General features: G+C 42.5%; 1 protein-coding gene across 1 annotated transcript in view; it reads right to left on the bottom strand.

The window, feature by feature from the left end:
• Positions 1-22346, bottom strand: part of CAPN9 (calpain 9) — a 102303-nt gene extending 79957 nt beyond the window's left edge. The window contains exons 1-6 of the mRNA XM_006874172.1: positions 22134-22346; positions 10684-10753; positions 8060-8178; positions 1718-1851; positions 792-960; positions 175-258 (exon numbers count right to left, since the gene is read on the bottom strand). Of these exons, the coding sequence (XP_006874234.1) occupies positions 175-258; positions 792-960; positions 1718-1851; positions 8060-8178; positions 10684-10753; positions 22134-22346 (789 nt within the window). The remainder of the gene's footprint in view (positions 1-174; positions 259-791; positions 961-1717; positions 1852-8059; positions 8179-10683; positions 10754-22133) is intronic.
• Between the last annotated feature and the right edge of the window lie 1586 nt (positions 22347-23932).

The raw sequence follows: 23932 nt of genomic DNA, 5'->3' as shown, positions 1-23932 counted from the left end.
AAAAGTCCAGTTTGATGCTGGATGTTTTGGTGGTGTGGACCCCAACTTGCCTCCCTAAGATGAGACCTTCTCGACAGTGCTGTTTCAATTGGGATGCACTACATCTATAGGTACAAGGAACTAGTGTCATCATGTCCATATCTAGGCCCTGTCAAGAGGAATTTCATCACCTACCTGATCAATTCCAGTGACAGTATAGGCATGCCCTTTGATAAGACCAAATGGTGTTCGGGCTTCTGACTCTGCAGAAGTTCTGGTCTAAAACATAAAAAGACAATACTGGATGCATTGACCAAGTCAAATCGTCCCTACCCTGTTAACCCCACTCTGTGTCTGGTCCCACTACACCATGGCAACCTCTTACCCTGCTCTCCCAATGAGGACCATGTATGTAGAGCACAGAAACTGGTTAGACAGGAAGCCCTGAAGATGTTTAGCAGCCAGTTACATAAAAGTCCCAATTTGTCCCCAATATGTGGAGACTAATTCTCAGCTCAAATTCCAAAAAAGAGGTGACTTTTTTTTTTGCCCCCAAACAGAACAATATGACATCAGACTTATGCAGCAAGAGAGACGCGGTACAGTCACGTATACTAAAGAGTTAAAGAAACATGTAACAAATTTTCATAAAATTCTATGTCACAAATTTTGAAATGCAGGAGAAACTTATGTTTCATTGGCAAAAAGTAAATTCCCAAAATTAATCCAAAAGAGAGTAGAAAATATCAATGGATTTTTAAAAAACAGAGAGCAGAAATATGTGTGTTTGTATGCTAGAACGAGAGACTTACTTCAATAGAGCAGCCCACCAGAGAGCCCCTCTTCAAGGCCTTCTCTAGAATCTCATAGAAGTTCTTTGGAGCCTTTTCAGTTTCAAAGGTCTCTGCTACGCCACCGGTGAAGTCTTCCATGGCTTCAATGGTGCTTCCCCCCTTCAGAGACTCATAGCTCCCATTGAGTCTGTGAGGAAAGCAAGAAAAGTAAGGAGATGGCTACAGAACAAGAGAGACACCAGGAGGCATCCCTCAGTCATCAGGACAGGAGTAAAATACAGTGTTACCCTTTTCTAAGCTAGAACCAGATGTGACCTGGCTGTGAAGTGTGGCAGGTGGGGAGCAAGGTTTGAGCTCTGAGGAAACTCTAAAGCAGTATGACACGGTGGTGTTGAAGAACATGGGCTCTGTGTGACTTGAGCTGAGTTGCTTGCTCTGGGCCTGTTGCCCAATTTGTAAAATGGGGATAACAGTTGTATAGTCCCTCCATGGACTGTTCTGATTGATATGACTGTATCTTTCTGGATAATCTCACTTAGAATGGTGTTAGCTATACATGCTAGATTGAGAGTCAAGTCCCTCCCTCCACTCACATGTTTAGGTCATGAATGTTAGGTGGGGAATTCTGAAGAACCAAGCGCTTTGTCAGCACATCCAGAATTTCTCTGTTGATTCTCACAGCTTTCCCCACTTCATCTCTTCCCAACGCCATACCTATGATGCAGAGAAAGATACCCGTAGAAGGGGCATATCTAGGACCATGACTGGAAACTTGTTGAGGTTGTTCCCTTTCCACCTCCAATCCTGAGGAAGCCCCAATGAAATAGACCCATTGTGCTTCACTGGTCAACCCTGAGCCTTTGCCTCCTTCTCCTGATCCAGCCTTCCTTCAGTAGGAAACCAGTGAAGAGTGAACTTCCCAACTCAGGGCTACCAGCACTCACTTGGCATAGGCCTTTTCCAGCAAGGCACTCCAGAACTCGTTGTGGTCTGCGGAGTGAAGGAAAACCAAGCGGTCCCTGAAGGTAGGCAGTCGGTCATCAATCACCACGTCCAGCCATTCACTGTGCTGCCAGAACTGTGCCCAGGACAGGGACAGAAATTGGGAGTGAGCCATACTTGGGATCTGGGCCCTAGTTGTAAATGTTGAGTACATTTTTATTTTTGGCAGGGAAGGTTGACTATTCTGTCCTTACAGTCTTGAGGAAAATCCCATATGTGTTCTGTAGTGGGTAAAACTATCCCTTGTACCTGTGAATGTGACTTTATTTGGAAAAGGGTCTTTATAGATGTGATCAATTGAGATGAGATCACAAGGAATTAGGGTGGACCCTAATCCAGTGATCAGTGTTCTCATAAAGAGAGGGACATTTGGACACAGAGTCAGACATAGAGGAAAGGTGGCCATGTGAAGACAGAGGCAGAAGGTGGAATGATACCTCTACAACTCTGTACCCTGAAGAATGCCAAGGATGCCGGCAACCTCTAAGAACTGAGGCAACATGGAAAGAGTCTTCTCTCAGGCCCTTCCGAGGAGTATGGCCCTGCCAACAACTTGAGTTTTGAGCTCTGAGAGAAGGCATTTCTGTTGTTTTAAGCCACCATGTGTTTCAATGTGTTGTAGTGACCGTAGGAAAGAAATACAGGTCCCACCACAGGGTCCTTTGCTTGCACATGTGTGTTTCTGCCTGCCATCACCATTGGTCCCAAGACTTGGTTTCAGAACACTTTAAAATGCCCCCAAATGCTTCCTTTTTTTCTTTTTTTTTGTGTGTGTGTTTGTGTCGGGTGGTAGTGTACATTCTAGCTTTCTTGTGCAGCCCAGTTTTTTCCTGTTCTCTACCATCCAAATTCCAGCCCCATCTCAGTGTTTCTTTAACCTTTAGCTCCCTCCTGTAAACTTTACCCTGGTCACACAGTGGTTAAAGCACTCAGCTGCTAATCGAAAGGTCGGTGGTTCCAATCCACCATTTATTACACGGGAGAAAGATGTGACAGTGCACTGCCATAAAAATGACAGATGTGGAGACCCTGTGTTGTTGTTGTTGTTGAGACTATACAGACTCACAGCGGCTTTATGTACAACCAAATGAAACACTGCCTGGTCCTGCGCCAACCTCACAATCATTGCTATGCTTGAGACCATTGCTGCTGCCACCAGACAATCCATTTTTGGGGGTCCTTCATCTTTTTCTCTGACCTTTTAACCAAATATGGTGTCTTTCTCCAGGACTGGCCCCTCCTGATAATAAGTCTGAAGTATAAGAGACAAAGTCTGGCCATCATGGCTCCGAAGGAGCACTCTGGCTGCACTTCTTCCAACACAGATTTGTTTGTTCTTTTGGCAGTCCATGGTACTTTCAATATTCTCCTCCAACACCATAAATCAAATGTATTCTACAGTTTTCCTTATTCACTGTCCAACTTTTACATACATATGAGTTTTTTAAAAAGATCATGGTTTGGGTCAGGCACACCTTAGTCCTCAAACTGACATCTTTGCTCTTTGGCACTTTAAAGAGGTCTTTTACCACAGATTTGCCTAAAGCAATACATCGTTTGATTTCTTGACTGATGCTTCCATGAGTGCTGATGTTTGATCCAAACAAAATGAAGTCTTTGACAAGTTTTCAATCTTTTCTCCATTTATCTTGATGTTATTTATTGGTCCAGTGGCGAGGATTTTTGTTTTCTTTACATTGAAGTACAAATCATACTGAAGGCTATGGTCTTTGGTCTTCATCAGTAAGTCTTCTCTGCTTTCAACAATCAAGATTGCATATTGCAGGTTATTAATGAGACTTCCTCCAACCCTGATGCCACGTTCATCTTCATGTAATTCAGCTTCTCGAATTATTTGCTCAACATACAGATTGAATAAGTATAGTGAAAGAATACAACTCTGGCACACATCCTTCCTAATTTTCAGCCATTCAGTGTTCCCTTGTTCTGTTCAAACAACTGCCTCTTGGTCCGGGTACAGATTCCTCATGAGCATAATTAAGTGTTCCAGAATACTCTTACTTCGCAATGTTGTTCACAGCTTATCATGATCTACACAATTCAAAGTCTTTGCATAGTCAATAAAGCACAGGTAAACATCTTTCTGGTATTCTGTGCTTTCAGCCAAGATCCATCTGATGTCAGCAATGATATCCCTCATTTCACGTCTTCATTTGAACAAAACTTGAACCTCTGGCATGGTGGTAGTTATATGCCGTGGAGTTGATTCTGACTTATAGCGACCCTGTAAAGCGTTTCCAAGGCTGAAAATCTTTACTGGAGCAGAAAGTCTCCTCTTTCTCCCACATAGGACTGGAAGTTTCAAACTGCTGATCTTGAGGCTAGCAGCCTGACTGGTTACTACGCTACCAAAGCTCCTTGAGAGCTTTGGCAGTTTCCTATAAATGTACTGTTGCAACCTTTTTTTTTTTTTTTGAGATTAAAAGAGTTTTATTTAGAAAAGAAAATATTTGATGAAGGGAGGCGTGAATCCATAAAACGAGACTTGATGACTTCAAGAAAGCACGTCTAACACAGATATAGTCCAGGGAACAAAGAAATTATCATACAGTTGTCTGATTGGCTAGCGTTTGGTTGATGTTACAAGAAGAATGGTTGGAGGGGGAATGGGCTGCTTGCTGTTGCATAATTGAATATAGAAGCCTTCTGGGATTGATTTCAAGAACTAATTACAGAGGGTTTTAATCATAGTCTTATATCCTTCAAGTGGGATCATAAAACATGACTAATAGATGTTTAAACAGCTTTTCATCAGCTATCTCAGGAATTTACCTGGAACATCTTTTTTTTTTTTTTTTAACCCCTTGTGGGAAAATTCCATGATCTTTTTTTTAATTTAAGTTTCTTTGGTGAATTGAATGATAGTTTACATGGGAGAACATCGGTTTTACATTCATCCTATGGTATATTGTTTCACTGCAGTGATTACAATGCCCTCCACGCATCATCATTCAACAGTATTTGCTTCTATTCCCTCTGTTTTGTTTTGTTTTTTAAATGTGCAATGTATAATCATTTAATGTATAATAATTTAAACAACCCAAGGGCACATTCTTGTTGCATCCATTTAAAAATTATCTTTAGCAAAATTTTACTTGCATTCAATATTAATGATGATTTCCACATTCCGTTGGGTTACCTCTCCTTGGAATGGGCACAAACATGGATCTTTTTCCATCAGTTGGTCTGGTAGTCATCTTCCAAATTTCTTGGCATAGATGGATGAATGCCTCCAGGGCCACATTAGTTTCTTGAAAGATTTCAATTTGTATTCCATCAAGTCCAAGAGCCTTGTTCTTTCCCTTCAATGCACCTTGAACTTCTTCCTTAATACCATTGGCTCTTGATCATATGTTACCTTTTAGAATGGTTGAACATCGACCATTTCTTTTTGGTACAGTGACTGTATTCCTTCCATCTTCTTTTGATGTTTTCTGCATCATTCAATATTTTGCCCATAGAATCCTTCAATATTGCCAGTCAGTGCTTGCTTGAGAAATGCTGAGTGTGTTCTTCCCTTTTGGTTTTCTAACTCCATGTCTTTGCACGTTTCATTATAATACATGACTTTGTGTTCTCAAATTGCCCTTTGAAATTTTCTATTCAACTCTTTTACCTCCTCATTTCTTACATTTGTTTTATCATCTCTGCACTGGAGAAAAAATTTCAGTCTCTTAGTGACATCCATTTTGGTCTTTTCCTTCTTTCTTGCCTTCTTTTTTTAAGTTTTTATTGTGAATTGAGTTACATTGGAAGAACATCATTTTACACTCATCGTTTCATTGCATTGATCACAATCTCCTCAGTGCATCATCAATCAACAGTATTTGCGTCTATTCCCTCTGAATATATAATCATTTAAACAACCAAAGGCACATTCTGCTAGCCTGCCTCCTGGCCGCCAGCACACAGCCTTTCTTTTTCCATGAGTATAGAGTCCTCAGCTGCTCTATCTCTCCATGCCCTTATCTCTGCCTCCATCTCTGGTGTCACTGCTTCTCTGGATAGGGTCCCACATTCTACTTGTGCTCTTCTCTCTTGATGGTTCTAGGGTCCTGTGTTCCTGGACTGTAAGATTAACTACTCCCTCTTTTTTGTTACAAAACTTCTACCTTTATAGTTGTGACAGTAGCAATTAGTCATGATAACAATTACTCACTATTGAATCATAAGAATCTTATCCCCATCTCCTTACATCAGACCCATTTAAACAAGATGAAAACGATTCCGTGGGTGGTTCTTACCTTTTAATGATCTTTTGCTTTTTTCCTATTTGATGTTCTTGATGTCTTTGGTCTTTAGTGTCTACTGTATCACATCTGTTTTTTCAGATGATCTCTAAATTCAGGTGGAATATGTTCAAAGTCATATTTTGGGTCCTATGGGTCCAGTTTTAATTTTCTTCAGCTCCAGCCTGAACTTGCATATGAGCAATTGGTGGTCTGTTCCATAGTCCATGTTTTGTCTGATGATATTGAACTTCTCCACTGTCTCTTCCCACAGACGTAGTCAACTAGATTTCTGTGTATTCCATCTGATGAGGTCCATGTTTATAATGTCCTTTTATGTTGTTTAAAAAGGTATTTGCAATGTAGAAGTCATTGGTCTTGCAAAATTGCACAACGTGATCTCCAGCATCATTTCTATCAACAACACCATATTTTCCAACTATCAATCCTTCCTTTTTGTTCCCAACCTTTGCATTCTTATTACCAGTAATTATCAATACATCTTGATTGCATGTTTGATCAATTTCAGACTGAAGATGTTGGTAGAATTCTTTAATTGCATCATCATTGGCTTTAGTAGTTAGTGAGTAAATTTGAATAATAGTTGTATTAACCGGTCTTCCTTGTAGGCATATGGATCCTATCCTATCACAGACAGCCTTGTATTTCAAGATAGATCTTGAAATGTTCTTTTTGATGATGAATGTGATGCCATTCCTCTTCAATTTGTCATTCCCAGCATAGTGAACCATGCAGATCCAAAATGGCCAACACCAGCCTATTTCAGCTCATTTTATAAGTAACCTAATCTGTGTCTAATCTGCTAATTTTATAATTCAGAAGTGACTTGCTTTAGAAGTCCCCTATTCAGATATGATCCAATTAGAATAACAACAGAAAGTCTATTTCCAAATAGGATTATACTCATAGATGTAGAGGTTAGGATTCCAGCACATATTGAGACTGGACGTGGGGAAGTGGGTGGAATGGTGGGCATCAATCAATCCATGACAGGTACTGAAACTGTAGTGCACATCAGTTTATCAGATTTCTGGCCTTAGTGACAGAAAGACCAGGGCTAGACTCAAGTGCAGTATTCTGAGAGGAGGAGAAAGTGGTGGGGCAGAAGCTAAGGAACTCCCACTTCATGCCTGGCATTGTGCTGTTGTTGTTAAGTGCCGTTGAGTTGGTTCCGACCCATAGCAACCCTGTATAGGGTTTCCAAGGCATGACTGGTGAGCTTGAAACACCAACCTTGCACGTGAACCCATAGCACCACATACAGACTCTTAATACATTATGCAGTATTCCATTTAGTTCTTATGAAAATCCTGTGAGGTAAATCTAATCTCTCTTGTTGTCCAATGAGTGCACTAAAGATCAGTTCCATCACAGGAAATGTCTGAGGCCCCAGATTAAGTGTGTAGCGGAGACATATTTCCATATTAGGTTGATCTCTGCATGAGGACTTGGTGGAGGAGAGCATAGAAGTGGGAGGAAACTTTCCTCCTCTGTGTCCCACATGGGTGTTGTGTTCATGCTACCCCACACTATCCCAGCACATGATGTCTCAATGTGTCTTGTGGTTTTGTATTTTTGAACCCATTCAATGTCTCCAAATTTATTATTATTATTTCAGTAAGGTGTCTCACTCCATTTATGAGAAAAAATCCAGCTTCCAACAAGTGTGATTGCTTTCAGGCATTTATGCTGAAAGTACAAGAAATTCCAAATAAGAAAACCCTTAAAATCTGGAAATAAGGCTTGCCAACACCAGACTTGCCAAAACATCACCTAACAGTTTATTGTATGCCTTTAAAAAGGATGGACCATGGCTTGTCTTTAGTGCTCATTTAATGCATCTAAATATTCCATCTCAAAGCGTGCTTTTGAAGTAATGTTTCAAACTAGAGCTCCCACACTGTAAATGGAATCACATCCTTGCCACAGTCACCAAGCACCATGAAGATACTCCAGGCATCGTGTTGGACCCCAAAGAGATAACGCTGCCGCTGGACCAGTGTCCCCTCTTACCTGAAAATGGAAAATGCCGGCATATCCAGGGCCAAAGCTTTGGTCTTGAGGAATAACTCTAGCAAGTGCCTTCTCATTAAGCGTAAGGGAGGCAATGGCAGCCAACAGCCAACAGTCTCCTACAAAATGAAAGCCACTTGTCACTGTTTTCACCATTGATTCACAATAAATGTGAAAAGTGTATGCCAGAGACAGATCTGGGGAGTTTCACATGTGGCCACAGTTTCTCTGTATTAAAAACACAAACAAAACTGATAAAATGTGACTAGATACCTCTGTCTCCCTTCCTAGCTCTTCTCTCAGTTTGTCATTAACAGCTGTGGCCATCTTGGTAATGCTGACAGATACGCTTGTTTAGGCTTCAGCTCTGTGAAATTGTACCCACTTCCTTTCCTGTGTACCAAGGCTGTTGCTGCTACCCTCCAGGTTCTGCAATATCGAGGTCTCCTCAGAAATAGCCCACACAGTACCCAGGGAACACATTCTGGGGGTTCATGCTCCCCCACAATCCAGATCAGTTTAGTCATAGATAAGGATAGCTCAGCAGGAACTGACTTTCCATACTTTTGCATTTTCAAAATTTGTTGACTTGGCCATGGAATTCCCAAGTTGTGCCTTCATGTTAGCACGCAACTGGAGGAAGACTAAAGAGTGAAGACAAACCTCCTGCAGTGCTCTGTCTGTAGCTACCAGATGCTCGGTGCACCTGACTGCCTCCACTGAAAATGGTCTGAACACACCAAGAACACACCATGCAGTTCTGCAGGGACTGTTGTGTTCCTTGAACACACCAAGCGGTGCTACACGGAGTGCTGCAGATGTATAGAGACATTCATTTATCTGGTGTGGTGCTGTAGGATCAACACTGGGTTGCCAATTACCAGCTGCTCCTCGGAAACCCTATACATGGTCATGAGTCAGAAGCCATACAACAGCACTTAGCAACAGGACATCTCAGTTTTCTCCTCCCAGATGTCTTTGTGTTTAGAGGATAACATTGGAAGAGGTCACTGGAACTCAAGGCCTTATCACACATAGCCTGCCTTCCTCAAAATTCACACTTCTGGACCAAACTAGTTACCACGTTCTGGTGTACTCTCTGGAGGCAGGACAGTGGAATGAGGCCCCTTTCTGGTTACTGTGCACAAGCGAGAGAGAATAAGAGCACGCACCAGGAAAGTCACTTCTAGATCACTTTATTTCTGACTTTCTCTGACATCATGGGGTCCTGTAGGATAAACACAGGACTGCTAACTAGGAGTCGGCACTTCAAACCCACCAGCCACTTTTCAGAAACTTTATGCAGGGTCAGTATGAGTCAGAACCAATTTGATGGCACTTAACAACAACTGGATGACACAACAGGGTGCATGGCACCCCAACCTTAGCAAACTCATAGAGTTTGGTTTCTAATGTGTCAGCTGTTCTTTGACGCCTCTGGCCAGCTTCTGGGAGACTCCATTGTTGTTGTTGTCAGGTGCCATCAAGTCGGAACCGACTCATAGCGACCCCACGCACAGCAGAACGAAACAACGTCCGATCCTGGGCCAACCTCACTACCGCTGTCACACTCGATGCCATCAATGAGGCCACCTGGCTGATCCATCTCGTTGGGGGTCTTCCTGTTTTTCTCTGACCCTCCATCTTACCCAGCATGACATCCTTCTCCAGTGACTGTTCCCTCCTGACAATATGTCCAAAGTATGAGAGACGAAGCTTTGCCATCTTGGCCTCCAAGGAGCACTCTGGTTGCACCTCTTCCAAAACAGATCTATTGGTTCTCCTGGCAGTCCATGGCACTTTCAGTATTCTCCTCCAACACCACAATTCAAAGGCATCAATTCTTCTACGATCTTCCCTATTCACTGTCCAGCTTTCGTATCCAGATGAGGTTATTGAAAATACCATGGCTTGGGTCAGGCGTACCTTAGTCCTCAAGCTGACATCTTTGCTCTTCAATACTTTAAAAAGTTCCAGTGCAGCAGATTTGCCTAATGCAATATGTCATCTGATCTCTTGACTGCTGCTTCCGTGAATGTTGATAGTTGATCCAAGAAGAATGAAGTCCTTGACAACTTCAATCTTTTCTCCGTTGATAAGAATGTTGTTTATTGGTCCAGTGGTGAGGATTTTTGTTTTCTTGACTCCATAGGACAGTGGAAGTCTGAAGGTGTCCATGACCTTCCCTTGTTCCCCTCTTCTGTAAAACTGGGAGAGTGGTTGGAAGGCTGCGTTGAGTGCCCAGAAACATGCCTACAGATAACCTAATAAATACATGACAGCACTACCGAGAGGAATTGTTCTCATGAACTCCTGGGCTATGATCTTGGCCTGAGACCATAGACGCACTGCCACCAGAGAGGGATGATGGCAAGAGCCTTGGAGTCCATGGGGCTCCACCCCATTCAGAGAGCAGGCCAGAGAAGCCGGAGGGAGGTCAGAAAGGAGAAAAAGGAAGGAGAGAATGGTAGCAGTGAGGTTCCCAGCCAGCCCATGTCTCCCTGGGCATTCTCCAGTAGACCCAGTGCTACCAGTGGGACCCATCTTGGAGAGTCCAGTCCTTGAGAATGCTGGCAGGGCAGAGTCTGTCAGACTGACTATTCACCTTCTCCACTCTCACTTACCAAGCTCTCCCTGGCAGATATCAGTCCTGGTGGCTCCTCCAAGAATGAATTCTGGGTTTTTCACTATTTCCTGTAAGAATGAGAACTTTATTAAAGTGATGCCTACCAGAGTATACCAATTAGATAAAGAAGACTCAGGGCCTCTTGCCTTCTCTGATAAAAGGCCCTTTCTTCCCCTCTATTTCTGTATTTGAAAGGCTGCAATGGCCCTATGCTTTAGACACACCGGGGGTTTCTTGTAAATCCCACTACTTATGCAAAGGTCCTGACAAATCTGGACTCAGTCTCTTTCAACTTTCTGAGCAGCTCTTTGGTGCCAAATAGACTTTCATCATATGTGGCTGTAGAATGGGCACCAGTAATGCACTTAGGATTTCCATCCCTACTCAGTCTCCTGGTGAGGAATCAGAGGATGGAGGTTTGAATCCCAGTTTTACCTCTTATGAATGTGTGACTTCTGTGGGCTTCAAGTTCCTTATTATATACTGAATTTAGGCATATACATATAATAGACTTGTGCTTGGGAAGAAACACAAATTACTATTCTCCACCCATCCAGCTTTTTTTTTTTTTAGTATAAAAATGTATAAAAAGCATTATACACCATTACCAAATAGGATTTAGTCCAGATATGCAATGCTGGCTTAATGTTAGAAAAATCAATTAATGTAATTTGTCATGTGAATAGGCTAAAGGAGAAAATCCTTTGATGATATCAACACAGGTAGAACAAGCATTAGACAAAAGTCAACATCAATTCATAATGAAAACTCTCAGCTTCTCAGAGGAGAACGTTCTCAGCTTGATAAAGAACATCTGCAAACCCTACACCTAAAATCCTCCTTAACGTTGAGAAACGAAGTGCTTTTCCTTTAAGATCTGAAATGGGACACGCATGCCCACATTCCATATCCTAGTCAACAATGTATTTAAAGTTCTAACTAAACTAATAAGGAAAGGAAAGGAAATACAAGGTGTATCAATTGAGAAGAGAGAAATATAACTGCTGTTGTTCACAGATGATATGATTGTCTAAGCATAAAATACTAAAAATAATCCCTCGGAAATCAATAAGAAAGGTAGCAGGATGGTGTAGTTTTGTTGTAAAGTGCCATTGAGTCAGTTCTGAGTCATAGAGACCCTGTATAGGATTTCTGAGGAGCAGCTAGTGAGTTTGAACCACAGACCTGTGGTTCGTAGTCCAGTGCTTATCCTACAGCAACACAATAGGATAAGGAGTCAGATTTATCCTATAGTGCCTTTAAAATATTCAAAAGTTGATTGTTTTCCTACATACCAGCAATGAGTAGTTAGAGTGTGAAATTAAACACAACTTTTATTACATTTGCACAAAAAAAACCCCCATAGGTATAAATAAGTTTAATATGTCGTGTGTTCATATGAGGAAAACTACCAAACTCTGATGGAAGAAATCAAAGATCTAAATAAATATTCCATGTTCACAGACAAGAAGATGTTAAGATGTTAATTGTTCCCAGCTTGACCTATAGACTCAATGCAATCCCAGTCAAAATCCCAGCAAGTTATCTCACGGATATCGACGATCTGATTCTAAACATTATATGGAAAGGCAAATGTCCTAGACTAGCTAACATAATATTGAAAACCAGAACTGGAGGAGTGATATCACCTGATTTCAAGTACGGTGATCAGTACATTAGTGAAATGACATTAGTGAAGACACAGAAAAATAGATCAGTGCAACAGAAGAGACTACCTAGAGTTACACCAATACACATAGTGAACTGATTTTTGACAAAGGAGCAAAAGCAGTTCGATGGAGAAAGGATCATATTTTCAGCAAAGAGTGCTCATAATACTGGACACCCACATACAAGAGAATGAATCTAGACACAGTGCTAACACCTTCCACATTTAAATTTAAATGGATCACAGACCTAAATATAAGTTGTAAAATTAATACAAATTTATTGATGATAACATAGGAGAAAATCTAGGGAATCTTACATATTCTTGTTTAAAACACCACCAAAAACAGAGTTGTTGTTGTGAAGTGCCATCGAGTTGGTTCCAACCCACAGCGACCCTGTATAGGCTTTCCAAGGAGGAGCTGGTGAACTTGAACCACCGACCTTGCAGTTCAAACGATTTTGCAGTCTGGCGCATTAACCCACAGTGCCACACCAGGACTCCAAAAGCACACTATACACACACACACATATATAATAAATTGGACTACACTAAAATGAACCCACCACTCATCTGTCTGTTATACTGTGTACTGTGGTGGCTTGCGTGTTGTTGTGATTCTGGAAGCTATGTCATGGGTATTTTATATATCAGCAGCATCACCCAGGGTGCACAGGTTTCAGATGAGCTTCCAGATGAAGACAGAATAGGAAGAAGGAGACACGGACAATTTCCAAATATTCGGTCAATGAAAACCTTATGAATAGCAGTGAAACACTGTCAGCACCAGATTACTGAATATTGAAACATGATGAAGAACACCAGCATACTGTCAGATATAGTGCCAGAAGATGAGGACCTCAGGTTGGAAAGCAGTCAAAAGCAACTGGGGAAGAGATGCCTCTTCAAAGTCGAGTTCACCGTGATGAGGCAAACAGAGTAAAGCCCATGGGACCGGCATTTGCTGATGGGGCACAACTCAAAATTAATACAAACAGCTATAAACATCCATTAAAAATTGGAATATGGAATGTACGAACCATGAACCTAGGAAAATTGGAAATTGTAAAAAATGGAATGGAAATGCATAAATATGGATATTCTAGGCATTTGTGAGGTGAAATGAACTGGTGTTGGCCATTTTGAATCTAAAAATCACATAAATTATGCCGGGAATGACAAATTGAAGCGGAATGGTGTTGTAGTCATTGTCAAAAAGAACAAATCCAGATCAGTCATGAGGTACAATGTTGTCTGTGATAGAATAATATCCACGTGCCTACAGGGACGACCAGTTAATACCACTATTATTCAAATTTACTCACCAACCACTAAAGCCAGTGAGGACGAAATTCAAGAATTTTAAGTTTCTGCAGTCTGAAATTGATCAAACATGCAATCAAGATAAATTGATTAATAACTGGCGATTGGAATGCAAAGGTTGGAAACAAAGGGGGAGGACCAGTAGTTGGAAAATATGGCCGTGGCATAGAAATGATGCTGGAAATTGCATGATAGAATTTTGTAAGACCAGTGACTTGTTCATTGCAAATACCTTTTTAAAACAACATAAAAGATGACTATACACATGGATCTCACCAGATGGAATACATAGAAAACAAACTGCCTACATCTGTGGAAAGAGAAGATGGAAAAGTTCCATATCATCAGTGAAAACAAGGCCAGGGGCAGACTGTGGAACAGACCATCAATTGCTCATATGTAAATTCAGGTTGAAGCTGAAAAAAATTAAAACAAGTCCACGAGAGTCAAAATATGACCTAGAATATATTCCACTTGAATTTTGACAGTATCTGAAGAACAGATTTGATATGTTAGACTCTAAAGACCGAAGACCATAAGAGTTGTCAGATGACATCAAAAACATCATACAGGAAGAAAGCAAAAGGTCATCAAGACAAGAAAGAAGGAAAAGACCAAAATGGATGGCTAAAAAGGCTTTGAAATTTGCTCTTCAGCATAGAGATGCTGAAGTAAATGGAAGAAATGAGGAGATATTAGTTGAACAGAAATTTTCAAAGGTCAAATATTAGAACAAAATGCTCAAGGACCTTGAATTACAGAACCAAAAGGGAAGGACATGATCAGCATTGCTCAAGCTGAGGGAACTAAAGAAAAAATTCAAAACTGTACTTCTGATATTGAAAATTCTATAGGCAACATATTGAACGATGTAGAAAGCATCAAAAAAAAGATGGACAGAATACACAGAGTCAATGTACCAAAAAGAAATCGTCATTGTTCAAATATTTCAAGAGGTAGCATATGATCAAGAGTCAATGGTCCTGAAGAAAGAAGTCCAAGGTGCACGGAAGGCATTGACAAAGAACAAGGCATCGGGAATTGATGGAACACACATTGAAACCTTTTAACAAACTGATGAGGCACTGGAGGCACTCACTCATCTATGCCAACAAATCTGGTCAACTGACAGGAAGAGATTCATATTTGTGCTCATTCTGAAAAGAGATGGCCCAACGGAATGCAGAAATTATCAGTCAATATCATTAATATCCCATGTGAGTAAAGTTTTACTAAAGGTAATACAAAAATGGCTGCAACCATACATTGACAGAGGACTTCCAGAGGTTCGAATTGGATTCCGAAGAGGGCATGGAATGAGGTATATCATTGCTGACGTCAGATGGATCTTGGCTGAAAGCAGAGAATATCAGAAAAATGTTTACCTGTGCTTTATTGACTACACAGAGGCTTTTGTTTGTGTGGATCATGACAAGCTATGGACACCATTGCAAAGTATGAGTATTCTGGAATAGTTAATTGTTCTCACGAGGAACTGTACATAAACCAAAAGGCAGTTGTTCGAAGAGAACAAAGGAACAATGAATGGTTTAAAATTAGGAAAAGTGTGCAACAGGGTTGTATTCTTTTACCATATTTATACAATCTGTATGCTGAGCACATAATCCGAGAGCTGGGTTATATGAAGAACAACGTGGCATCAGGATTGGAGGAAGACTCATTAACAGCCTGTGATAGGTAGATGATACAACCTTGCTTGCTGAAAGTGAAGAGGACTTAAAATACTTGCTGATGAAGATCAAAGACCACAGCCTTCGGTATGGGTTGCATGTCAATGGAAAGAAAACAAAAACCTTCACCACTGGAGCAATAAACAACATCCATATAAATGGAGAAAAGACTGACGTTACCTACCATTGCCACTTATGGAAGCAGCAGTCAAGAAATCAAATGACGTATTGCATTGGGTAAATCTGCTGTACAAGACCTCTTTAAAGTGTTGAAGAGCAAAGATATCAGTTTGAGGACTAAGGCGTGCCTGAGCCAAGTCATGGCAGTTTTAATAACCTCATATACGTGAGAAAGTTGGAGAGTGAATAAGAAAGACCATAGATGAATTGATGCTTTTGAGTTATGGTGCTGGAGGAGAATATTGAAAGTGCCATGGAGTGCCAAAAGAACCAACAGATCTGTGTTGGAAGAAATTCTTCCTGGAAACCAGCTTGGCCAGACTGAGCCTCTCATTCTTGCGACATCTTGTCTAGAGGGACCAGTCACTGGAGAAAGATACCATGTTTGATAAAGCAGAGGGTGAGAGAAACAGAGGAAGATCCCCAGCGAGATGGATTGGCACAGTGGCAGCAGTGATGGGCTCGGAAGTATCAACAATTGTGAGGTTGGCCCAGAACCGGGCAGTGTTTTGTTTTGTTGTGCATAGGGTAGTTATGAGTTGGTACTGACTTGATGGAACCTAACAACAATTAACAACAACAAAATGAACAAGTTTCTACTCTTCAAATGACACTGTTAAGGTAATGAAAAGACAAATCACACACCTTTAGAAATATTTGCAGTATATAATATCTGATACAAGAATTGTATCCAAATTATAAAAAGCGTTCGTAAAGCTTAACAATGGAAGACAAACAATATAATTACAAAGTGAGCAAAACATTTGAATAAGAAACCTAACCAGATAAACAGATGAAAAATATTTACATGAAAACATGCTCATTATTGAGCTGTTGTTAGATGCTGTGTTGTGACTCACAGCAATCCTCTGTATAACAGAACAAAACATTACCCAGTCCTGGGCCACCCTAACACTTGTTTTATTTCAGCCTATAGTTGAAGCTACTGTGGCAATCTATTTCAGTGAGGGTCTTCCTCTTTTTCATTGACCCTCTACTTACCAAGCATGATGTCCTTTTACAGATATTGGTCCCTCTTGATAACATGTCCAAAGTACATGAGACTAAATCTTGTCATCCTTCATTCAAGAAGTATTTTTTCTGGCAGCGTTTCATAATTTTTCACCAACAGTGTAATTCAAATGCATCAATTCTTCTCCTGTCTGCTTGATTCACTGTCCAGCTTTCCTTGTTTATGAGAAGATTGAAAATAGTATGACTTAGTTCAGGTGTACCTTAATCCTCAAAGTGACAATTTTCCTTCTTAGCACTCTTAAGAGATCTTTTGCAGCACATTTGCCCAATGCAATATATTGTTTGACTTTTCAACTTCAGCTTCTATGAGTGTACATTGTGGATCTGTTGTTAGGTGCTGCTGAGTCATTTTCAACTCACAGCGACTCTATGCACAACAGAACGAAACACTGCCTGGTCCTGTACCACCCTCACAATTGTTTCTCTTGAGTTCATTGCTGCTACCACAGTATCAATCCATCTCATTGTGGGGGGTCTTCCTCTGTTTTTATTGACCCTCCCCTTTACCAAGTATAATTTTCCTGATAATTTGTCTGAAGTATAAGAAAAGTCTCACCATGTTGGTTTCTAAGGAGTATTCTGGCTACACGTCTTCCAAATACAGACCTATTTGTTCTTCTGGCAGTCCATGTCCATGGTACTTCTTGATCAGCCACCTTGTTTGTTCTGTGAGGTCCATTTTTATAAGTTGTTTTAAAAAGGTATTTGCAATGAAGAAATCAATGGTCTTGCAAATTTATATTGTGCGGTCTCCAGCATTATTTCTGTCACCAAGGCCATATTTTCCAATGACTGAGCCTTCATTTCCAACCTTTGCATTCCAGTCACCAGTAATTATCAAAACATCTTGATTGCCTGTTTGATTAATTTCAGATGGAAGAAGCTGGTAGAATTCTTCATCAACATCATCATCATCACTACTTTAGTGTTTGGTGCATAAATTTGAATAATAGTAGTATTAACTGGTCTTCCTTGTGCTGTTGTTGTTAGGTGCGGTTAAGTCGGTACCGACTCATAGTGACCTTATGCACAACAGAACAAAACACTGCCTGATCCTGGGTCAAGCCTCTTGAGAAAGGAGGCTCCAGTAAAGATCCTGCCCAGTTAGCAGAGGGGCTATGGCTCTTCACTGAACTTCTTAGGGGCTGTGTCCTTATCTGCTCTTCTGCAGCTTGGACATTCCAGGTTTGTGGTGGAATGTCATTGAAGCACTTGCTCCAAAGAGGAGCTCCCACGACCCTCATCAGGGCAGTTGCTCTGTAGGTCTAACAAGCATTAAGCACAGTCACTGAGATAAATTCCTATTGTGGACTTCACACAGACTCTGCGAGACAGCAGATCTCTGCCCTGCAGGCTGCCTCAGACCTCTGGATGCCCTGAGAGTCAGACAGCTTCTGAATGTGGAGACCCTGCTTCTTCCCAGCTTCCCTGCACGCCTGTCCCCCAGCCTTTGCTGACCAGTAGTACTTGCAGCTCTCACCTCTCCCAGCTCCTGACTGCTCTTGGTCATTTTAACTCAGGAGAAATTTATTAAATCTCATCAAGCTAGGAGAAAAATATAGAAGGAGAGAATCCAGAAATTCTTATAAAAAGAAAGCAAATTAGTCATCAAATATAGAATGGTGAAGAATTTGTACACGTGACTTACCCCTCTGTATACATTGTGCTATTCAGGGGTTATTTATGTGTGCTAGTCAGGTGTTGTTCATGTATTGTTCATGTGTGCAATTCAGGGGTTGTTTGTGTATTGCTCATGTCTGTTACTCAGGGGTTGTTTCATCTGTGCTGGAGCACATGGTTAACACCTGTGTGGCACATCACAGTGTGTACTAAGAGCATGTGGCATGCCTAGTATGTGGCATACATGTGCCTCTGTGTATGCTCCATGCATCATGTGTGTGCACTTGAGTGCATTCTGTCTGTACTTAAGTGCACTCTATGAATGGTTGGGACCCATATGTGCATTTGTTCATGTGAAATTGGGGGTAGTACTTAAGGGAAAAGGGGTACCTGAAATTTCAGGGTCTTAGTAAATACCACATGAACCCAGACCGCTCCCTGAGCACCCTGAAGTTGTTTACATGGAACACAAAGGGCTGGCATCCTGGAACATTTGCTTTCAGGGCTTGTTCTGTTTACTGTTAAGTCATCATGGCCTCAGACAAAGCATTCCTGTGGTGCACAAGGTTAACATGCTCACCTGCTGAACAAAAGGTTGGAGTTCGAGTCCACCCAGAGGAAGAAAGAACTAGGAATCTACAGAAAATCAGCCACTGAAAACCCTGAAAGCAGTTTCCCCAGACATGCAGGTTTTCTCCTCCTCCTCCTCCCCTCCCCCTCCCATTTCTTCTTCTTCTTCTTTTTTTTTTTTTTTTAAAGGAATGGAGTTCCTACACATTGGCTCTGATCCTTGCTGGAGAACAGAGCTTTGGTTGTTAGGTGTGGATGCCAGGTCCTGCCCCAGTCACACTCAGGAAGCAGGGCAGGGACAGGTGGTGTCGTCAGGTATGTGTGGACCACAATGCTGTGAGAACTAGAGAGACGTGAGCACTTCATGGAGCAGGTGGACAGGGTGTAGGGGAGAAGTCGGAGAGGGAAACAAAGATGGCAGTGGAGGTGGAGGGAAAGGAAAGTGGGTAATTCTGAGATAGGAAGTAAGACTGCAGGCCCTCAGCTCTGAGGAATGAGTGTGCTTTTCCCTTGAGGACAGCCAAGCTGTCGGTTGAGTTCTTCTCAGGTGGCTGAGTGAGTCCTGGCCTTTCATTTGTACACACACACACACTGACATATACACAGATAGGCCCACATATACACCATGGTGGTCGAGTCGGTTCCAACTCATAGAGACTCTGTATAAGAAGTCCTGGAATGGCACTGTGGGATAAAGCACTGGACCACAAGGTGGGTGTGAACCACAAGATCATTGGTTTAAACTCACCAGCTGCTCCTTGGAAACCTCATACAGGGTTGCTATGAGTCAGAACTAACTCAACAGCACTTAACAATGACAATATAGGGTTTCCAAGGCTATAAATCTTTACGGTAGCAGAAAGCGTCATCTTTCTCCACAGAGGAGCTGATAGATTTGAACTGCTAACTTTGAGGTTAGCAGCCCATCACATAACCCACTATGCCATTAAGTCTCCTTCATACACACCACTGTTGTTGCTGTTAAGTGTCATCGAGTCAGTTCTGATGTACAGGCTTTCTGAGGCTGTAAATCTTTGCAGGAGCAGAAAGTCTCATTTTTCTCTGTTGGAGTGGCTGGTAGGCTCAAACTGACAACCTTGTTGTTTGTTCTCAGTCCAGTGGTTACCCTTTAAACAGATATGGGGAAACTTTTTTTCTGCCAAGATTTATAACATCATTCGTGGGCCATACAAAATTTTCAATTTAAAAATTAGCCTGCTATATTTGGTCAAACATTTAATTAACTCACTCCTAATGAGATGAGTCCTGGTGTGGTGCTGTGGGTTAATGCGCCAAACTACAAAGCTGTTTGAATGGCAAGATTGGTGGTTCAAGCTCACTAGCTGCTCCTTGGAAACCCTATACAGGGTCGCTATGGGTCAGTACTGACTCGATTGCACTTCACAACAACAATGAGATGAGTCCTGGTGTGGCACTATAGGATAAGCGCAGGACGGTTTGAACTACAAGGTTGCTGGTTCAAACACACCAGCTGCTCCTTGGAAACTATATACTGGGTCACTATAAGTAGAAATCAACTCTACGGCACTTAACAACAACAACAATGTGATGGCTGGAACTGCGGTTGCCTTGGCAGGACCAGACCACCCCTGCTCTAGAACCACCATAATCTCCATATACACTATGTTGTTGTTGTTTTTAAGTGCTGTTGAGTTGATTCTGACCCGTAGCGACCCCATAGAGGGTTTCTAAGGAGCCCCTGGTGAGCTTGAACCACAACCTTGTGGTTCAAATCAACTTTGCAGTCCAGCGCATTAAGCCACAGTGTTGTTGTTGTTAAGTGCCATCAAATCAGTTCTGACCTATAGTGAAGCTGTATAGGGTTTCCAAGGAATGGTGGATTTCAATCAGCAACCTTGTGGTTAGCAGTCCACAACACAAGGTGTTGATCCTACAGCGCCACACATTCATAAACATATTCACGCATGTATGCTCACATATGCACAACACACACAAACACACACTCACATATGCACCACATATAAATACACACTCCACATATAACACGCACTCACACACACAAACACACAAAGTAGCAGACATACACTCACACACTCGTATACACACCACGTATGTATGCTCCCCCCACATACACACTGCAGTAGGAAAGAACTTTTCACTACTTAAAGTAAGCTTATGTTTACCTGAGCCCACCATGCAAAGCCCAAAAGTTTGGGTCTTTGTTCATAAGTATATGTTTCTCATTTAAATCACTGATGACAAAAAGGAGTTTGAGAGGGTGAGTCCTGTGTGGCACTCATAAGTGAGATGGAACCAAGAGTTAATAACATCGATGATGATAATGACAATAACAGTAATGACAATTTCACTTACTGGCTCTACCATAGTCATCTAAAACCCCATAGTATCCGCCTATTGATCATTTTTGTTCCCATTTCCCAGGGAAGGAGACTGAGGTTCAGATAGTTAGATAATGTGACCATAAAATAATCATGTAACAGATTAGGGAGCGTGGGGCCAACACTCAAAGAGTCTTGCCTACCATCCACCCTCTCACTCTGACTGGCTTTCTTTGCTATGAATCACCTGTCTCCAAGGGAGCCCCTCCTAAGCCGGTACCACCCAAAGCCAGCCAGGGTGGCTCACAGGGAGGGTCCGATGAGTCCAGCATGGCAAATATTGACATCTTGTCCCAGTCACCAGCTGGTGCTTCTAGGGACCCAGAACCTCTCACTACTGGGGGTGGGGACAGCAATGATTGTACTACCTCAGGAAAGGGGAGAGACACCCCCCCACCCCCCACCCCCCTTATCTTGCTCCTTCTCCATTCCACACTTACCCAGCTCTTACACAGACCTGGGGAGGAGCAGGGAAGATGGAGGGCAGTACCCATTGGCTCATGACCAGACGTTGCGGACACTTCACTTACCTTACCCCAGCATTGTCCCAAGCTGCCCCCCAACCCATCTCTGCATTTGTTTGCCCTCGAATTCCTTGGGTCCAGTGCTTTATCCTACAGCGCCACACCAGGACTCCTTACACAGGCTCACTATAAATTGGAACTGACTCAACAGCACACCACTTCGAATTAGCAGGAAGTCAGGCGGGCACAGGATTGGCTCTACCCTCCACCTACTGTCAAGATCCCCTAACTCAGGGCCCCAGGCTTGGTGGAATCTGGAGCCGAGATGGGGACCAGTTAGACGTTCCCCCGGAGTATCCCACCCAACGCACCGTCCTTCTGCTATGCACCTCGCAGCGTTTCCTGCAGTCGAAGTAGCCTTGCAGACGTGCTCAGGTCGAGTTTGTGCACGCCTCCTCCCTCTTCTCCAGCTCCCCTCCCCAGAGCTGCTCCCCAGTCCACCTCTCCGCGCTCACCCCTGGTCGTTTCCAGACGAAGGGGACCGGGGGCCGCTCCTTGTAGAAGAGGGAAGCGCTGCTGGCGGGGAAGTCAGCGTCCTCGAACAGGATACCCCTGCTCACACACGCCTGCCGCAGCTGCTCAAAGCTCTGGCCTGAGGAGTGAGTGCTGCGGGCATCCCCGCGGGAGGGGGGCGCCCCGGGGGCTGCGGAGCGGTGAAGGTAAGGCATGATGCGTGGACTCCGAGGCTGTGTGTGGAGGAGGTATCCGCCAAGGACCCGCCAGCCCACACCTGTTTGCCTGGGAACTCCCTAAGGACTGAAGAGGACCACGCCCAGAGTGAACTCTGCGGGGTGAGAGCCAACTGCCCCAGGGAGGGCTTCAGGCTGTGGACTCCAGACCTGGCAGTGCTCTCCACTGAAGGCCTCCGGACCCAGAGAGAGAGAGGATTGCTTCTTGAGGAAAGAGAGCAAGAAACCAAAAGGGTCCAGGATATGGTAAGGCCGCTGTGTTCCCACGGGACAATGCACTAAGCGTCCTTTCTCGAATCACTCCCCTAAAACAGAGTTGCAGTTTTGTGGTTGGGAGGGAGCTTAATGAAACAGAATAGCAATATATTGCTTTCAAAGAGCTGATACAGCTTTCTCACAGCCTTGTTTTGATTTAAATGACAGGTCACAAACTTTTTCTGTATAGGGCCAGATATTGTCAATGTTTTCGGCTCTGTGGGCCACAGAGCCACTTTCTCAAATGCTCAACTTGCTGTCTCAATTCGAAAGCTACGAACGCCCCCACTCTCCCCCACATACACACCACAAACTCACTGCCACTGAGTGAATTCAACTCATGTCGTTGTTGTTAAGTGCTGTGGAGTCGGTTCCGACCCATAGTGTCCCTGTATAGGGTTTCCGAGGAGCAGCTGGTGAGCTTGAACTGCTGACCTTGCAGTTCAAACGCCTTTGCAGTCTGGCGCATTAACACAGCGCCACACCAAGACTCCCAATTTCAACTCATAGTGACCCTATATAGATGATATGTAAATTAACGGGTGTGGCTATTCTAGTAAAGTTCTCCTTAGTTTGCACACTTGATACAGAAGGTAAACCCTCACTGTGGTCCACATTCTGAGAGATGGCCTTAGGTGTCACGTTAGAAATAGGCATCATAGCAATGAAATTCCTTGCTCTGTAAAAACTCTGCAAATATGGTTTTTGGTCAATATCATCAGTCAGGAGAAGACCAGGGGCTGATGGTAGAACACACCATCAATTACTGAAATGCAAGTTTAAGCTGAACCTGTAGACAATTAAAACAAGTCCACAAAAGCCATAGTACAACTTTGAGTATATCCCACCTGAATTCAGAGACTATTTCATTAACAGATTTGATTCATTGATCACTAATCACTGGAAACCAGGCAACTTGTGAGATGACATCAAGGTCATCGTACATGAAGAAAGCAAAAAGATCATTAAACAGACCCAAAGAAAGACCAAAATAGATGTCAGAAAAAAACTCTGAAACTTGCTCTTAAACCTAGAGTAGCTAAAGCGAATGGAAGACATTTTTTGGAAAAAAGCTGAATAGAAAAAATTTTAAAGGGTGGCTTGAGAAAACAAGGTAAAGTATTATAATGAAATGAACAAAGACCTAGAGTTAGAACACCAAAGGAGAAGAACATGCTTGGCATTTCTCAGACTGAAAAACTGAAGAAAAAAACCTCAATCCTCAAGTTGTAAGATTTAAGGATTCTATAGACAAATATTTAAATGTCGGGGACGACATAAAACGCAATTACTGGGAAGCTGAGGCCTTG

This window comes from Chrysochloris asiatica, unplaced genomic scaffold (assembly GCF_000296735.1).
Source record: "Chrysochloris asiatica unplaced genomic scaffold, ChrAsi1.0 scaffold00265, whole genome shotgun sequence".
Lineage (NCBI taxonomy): Eukaryota > Metazoa > Chordata > Mammalia > Afrosoricida > Chrysochloridae > Chrysochloris > Chrysochloris asiatica.
Note: the sequence above shows the minus strand (reverse complement) of the source record. Positions and strands in the feature narration are given on the sequence as shown.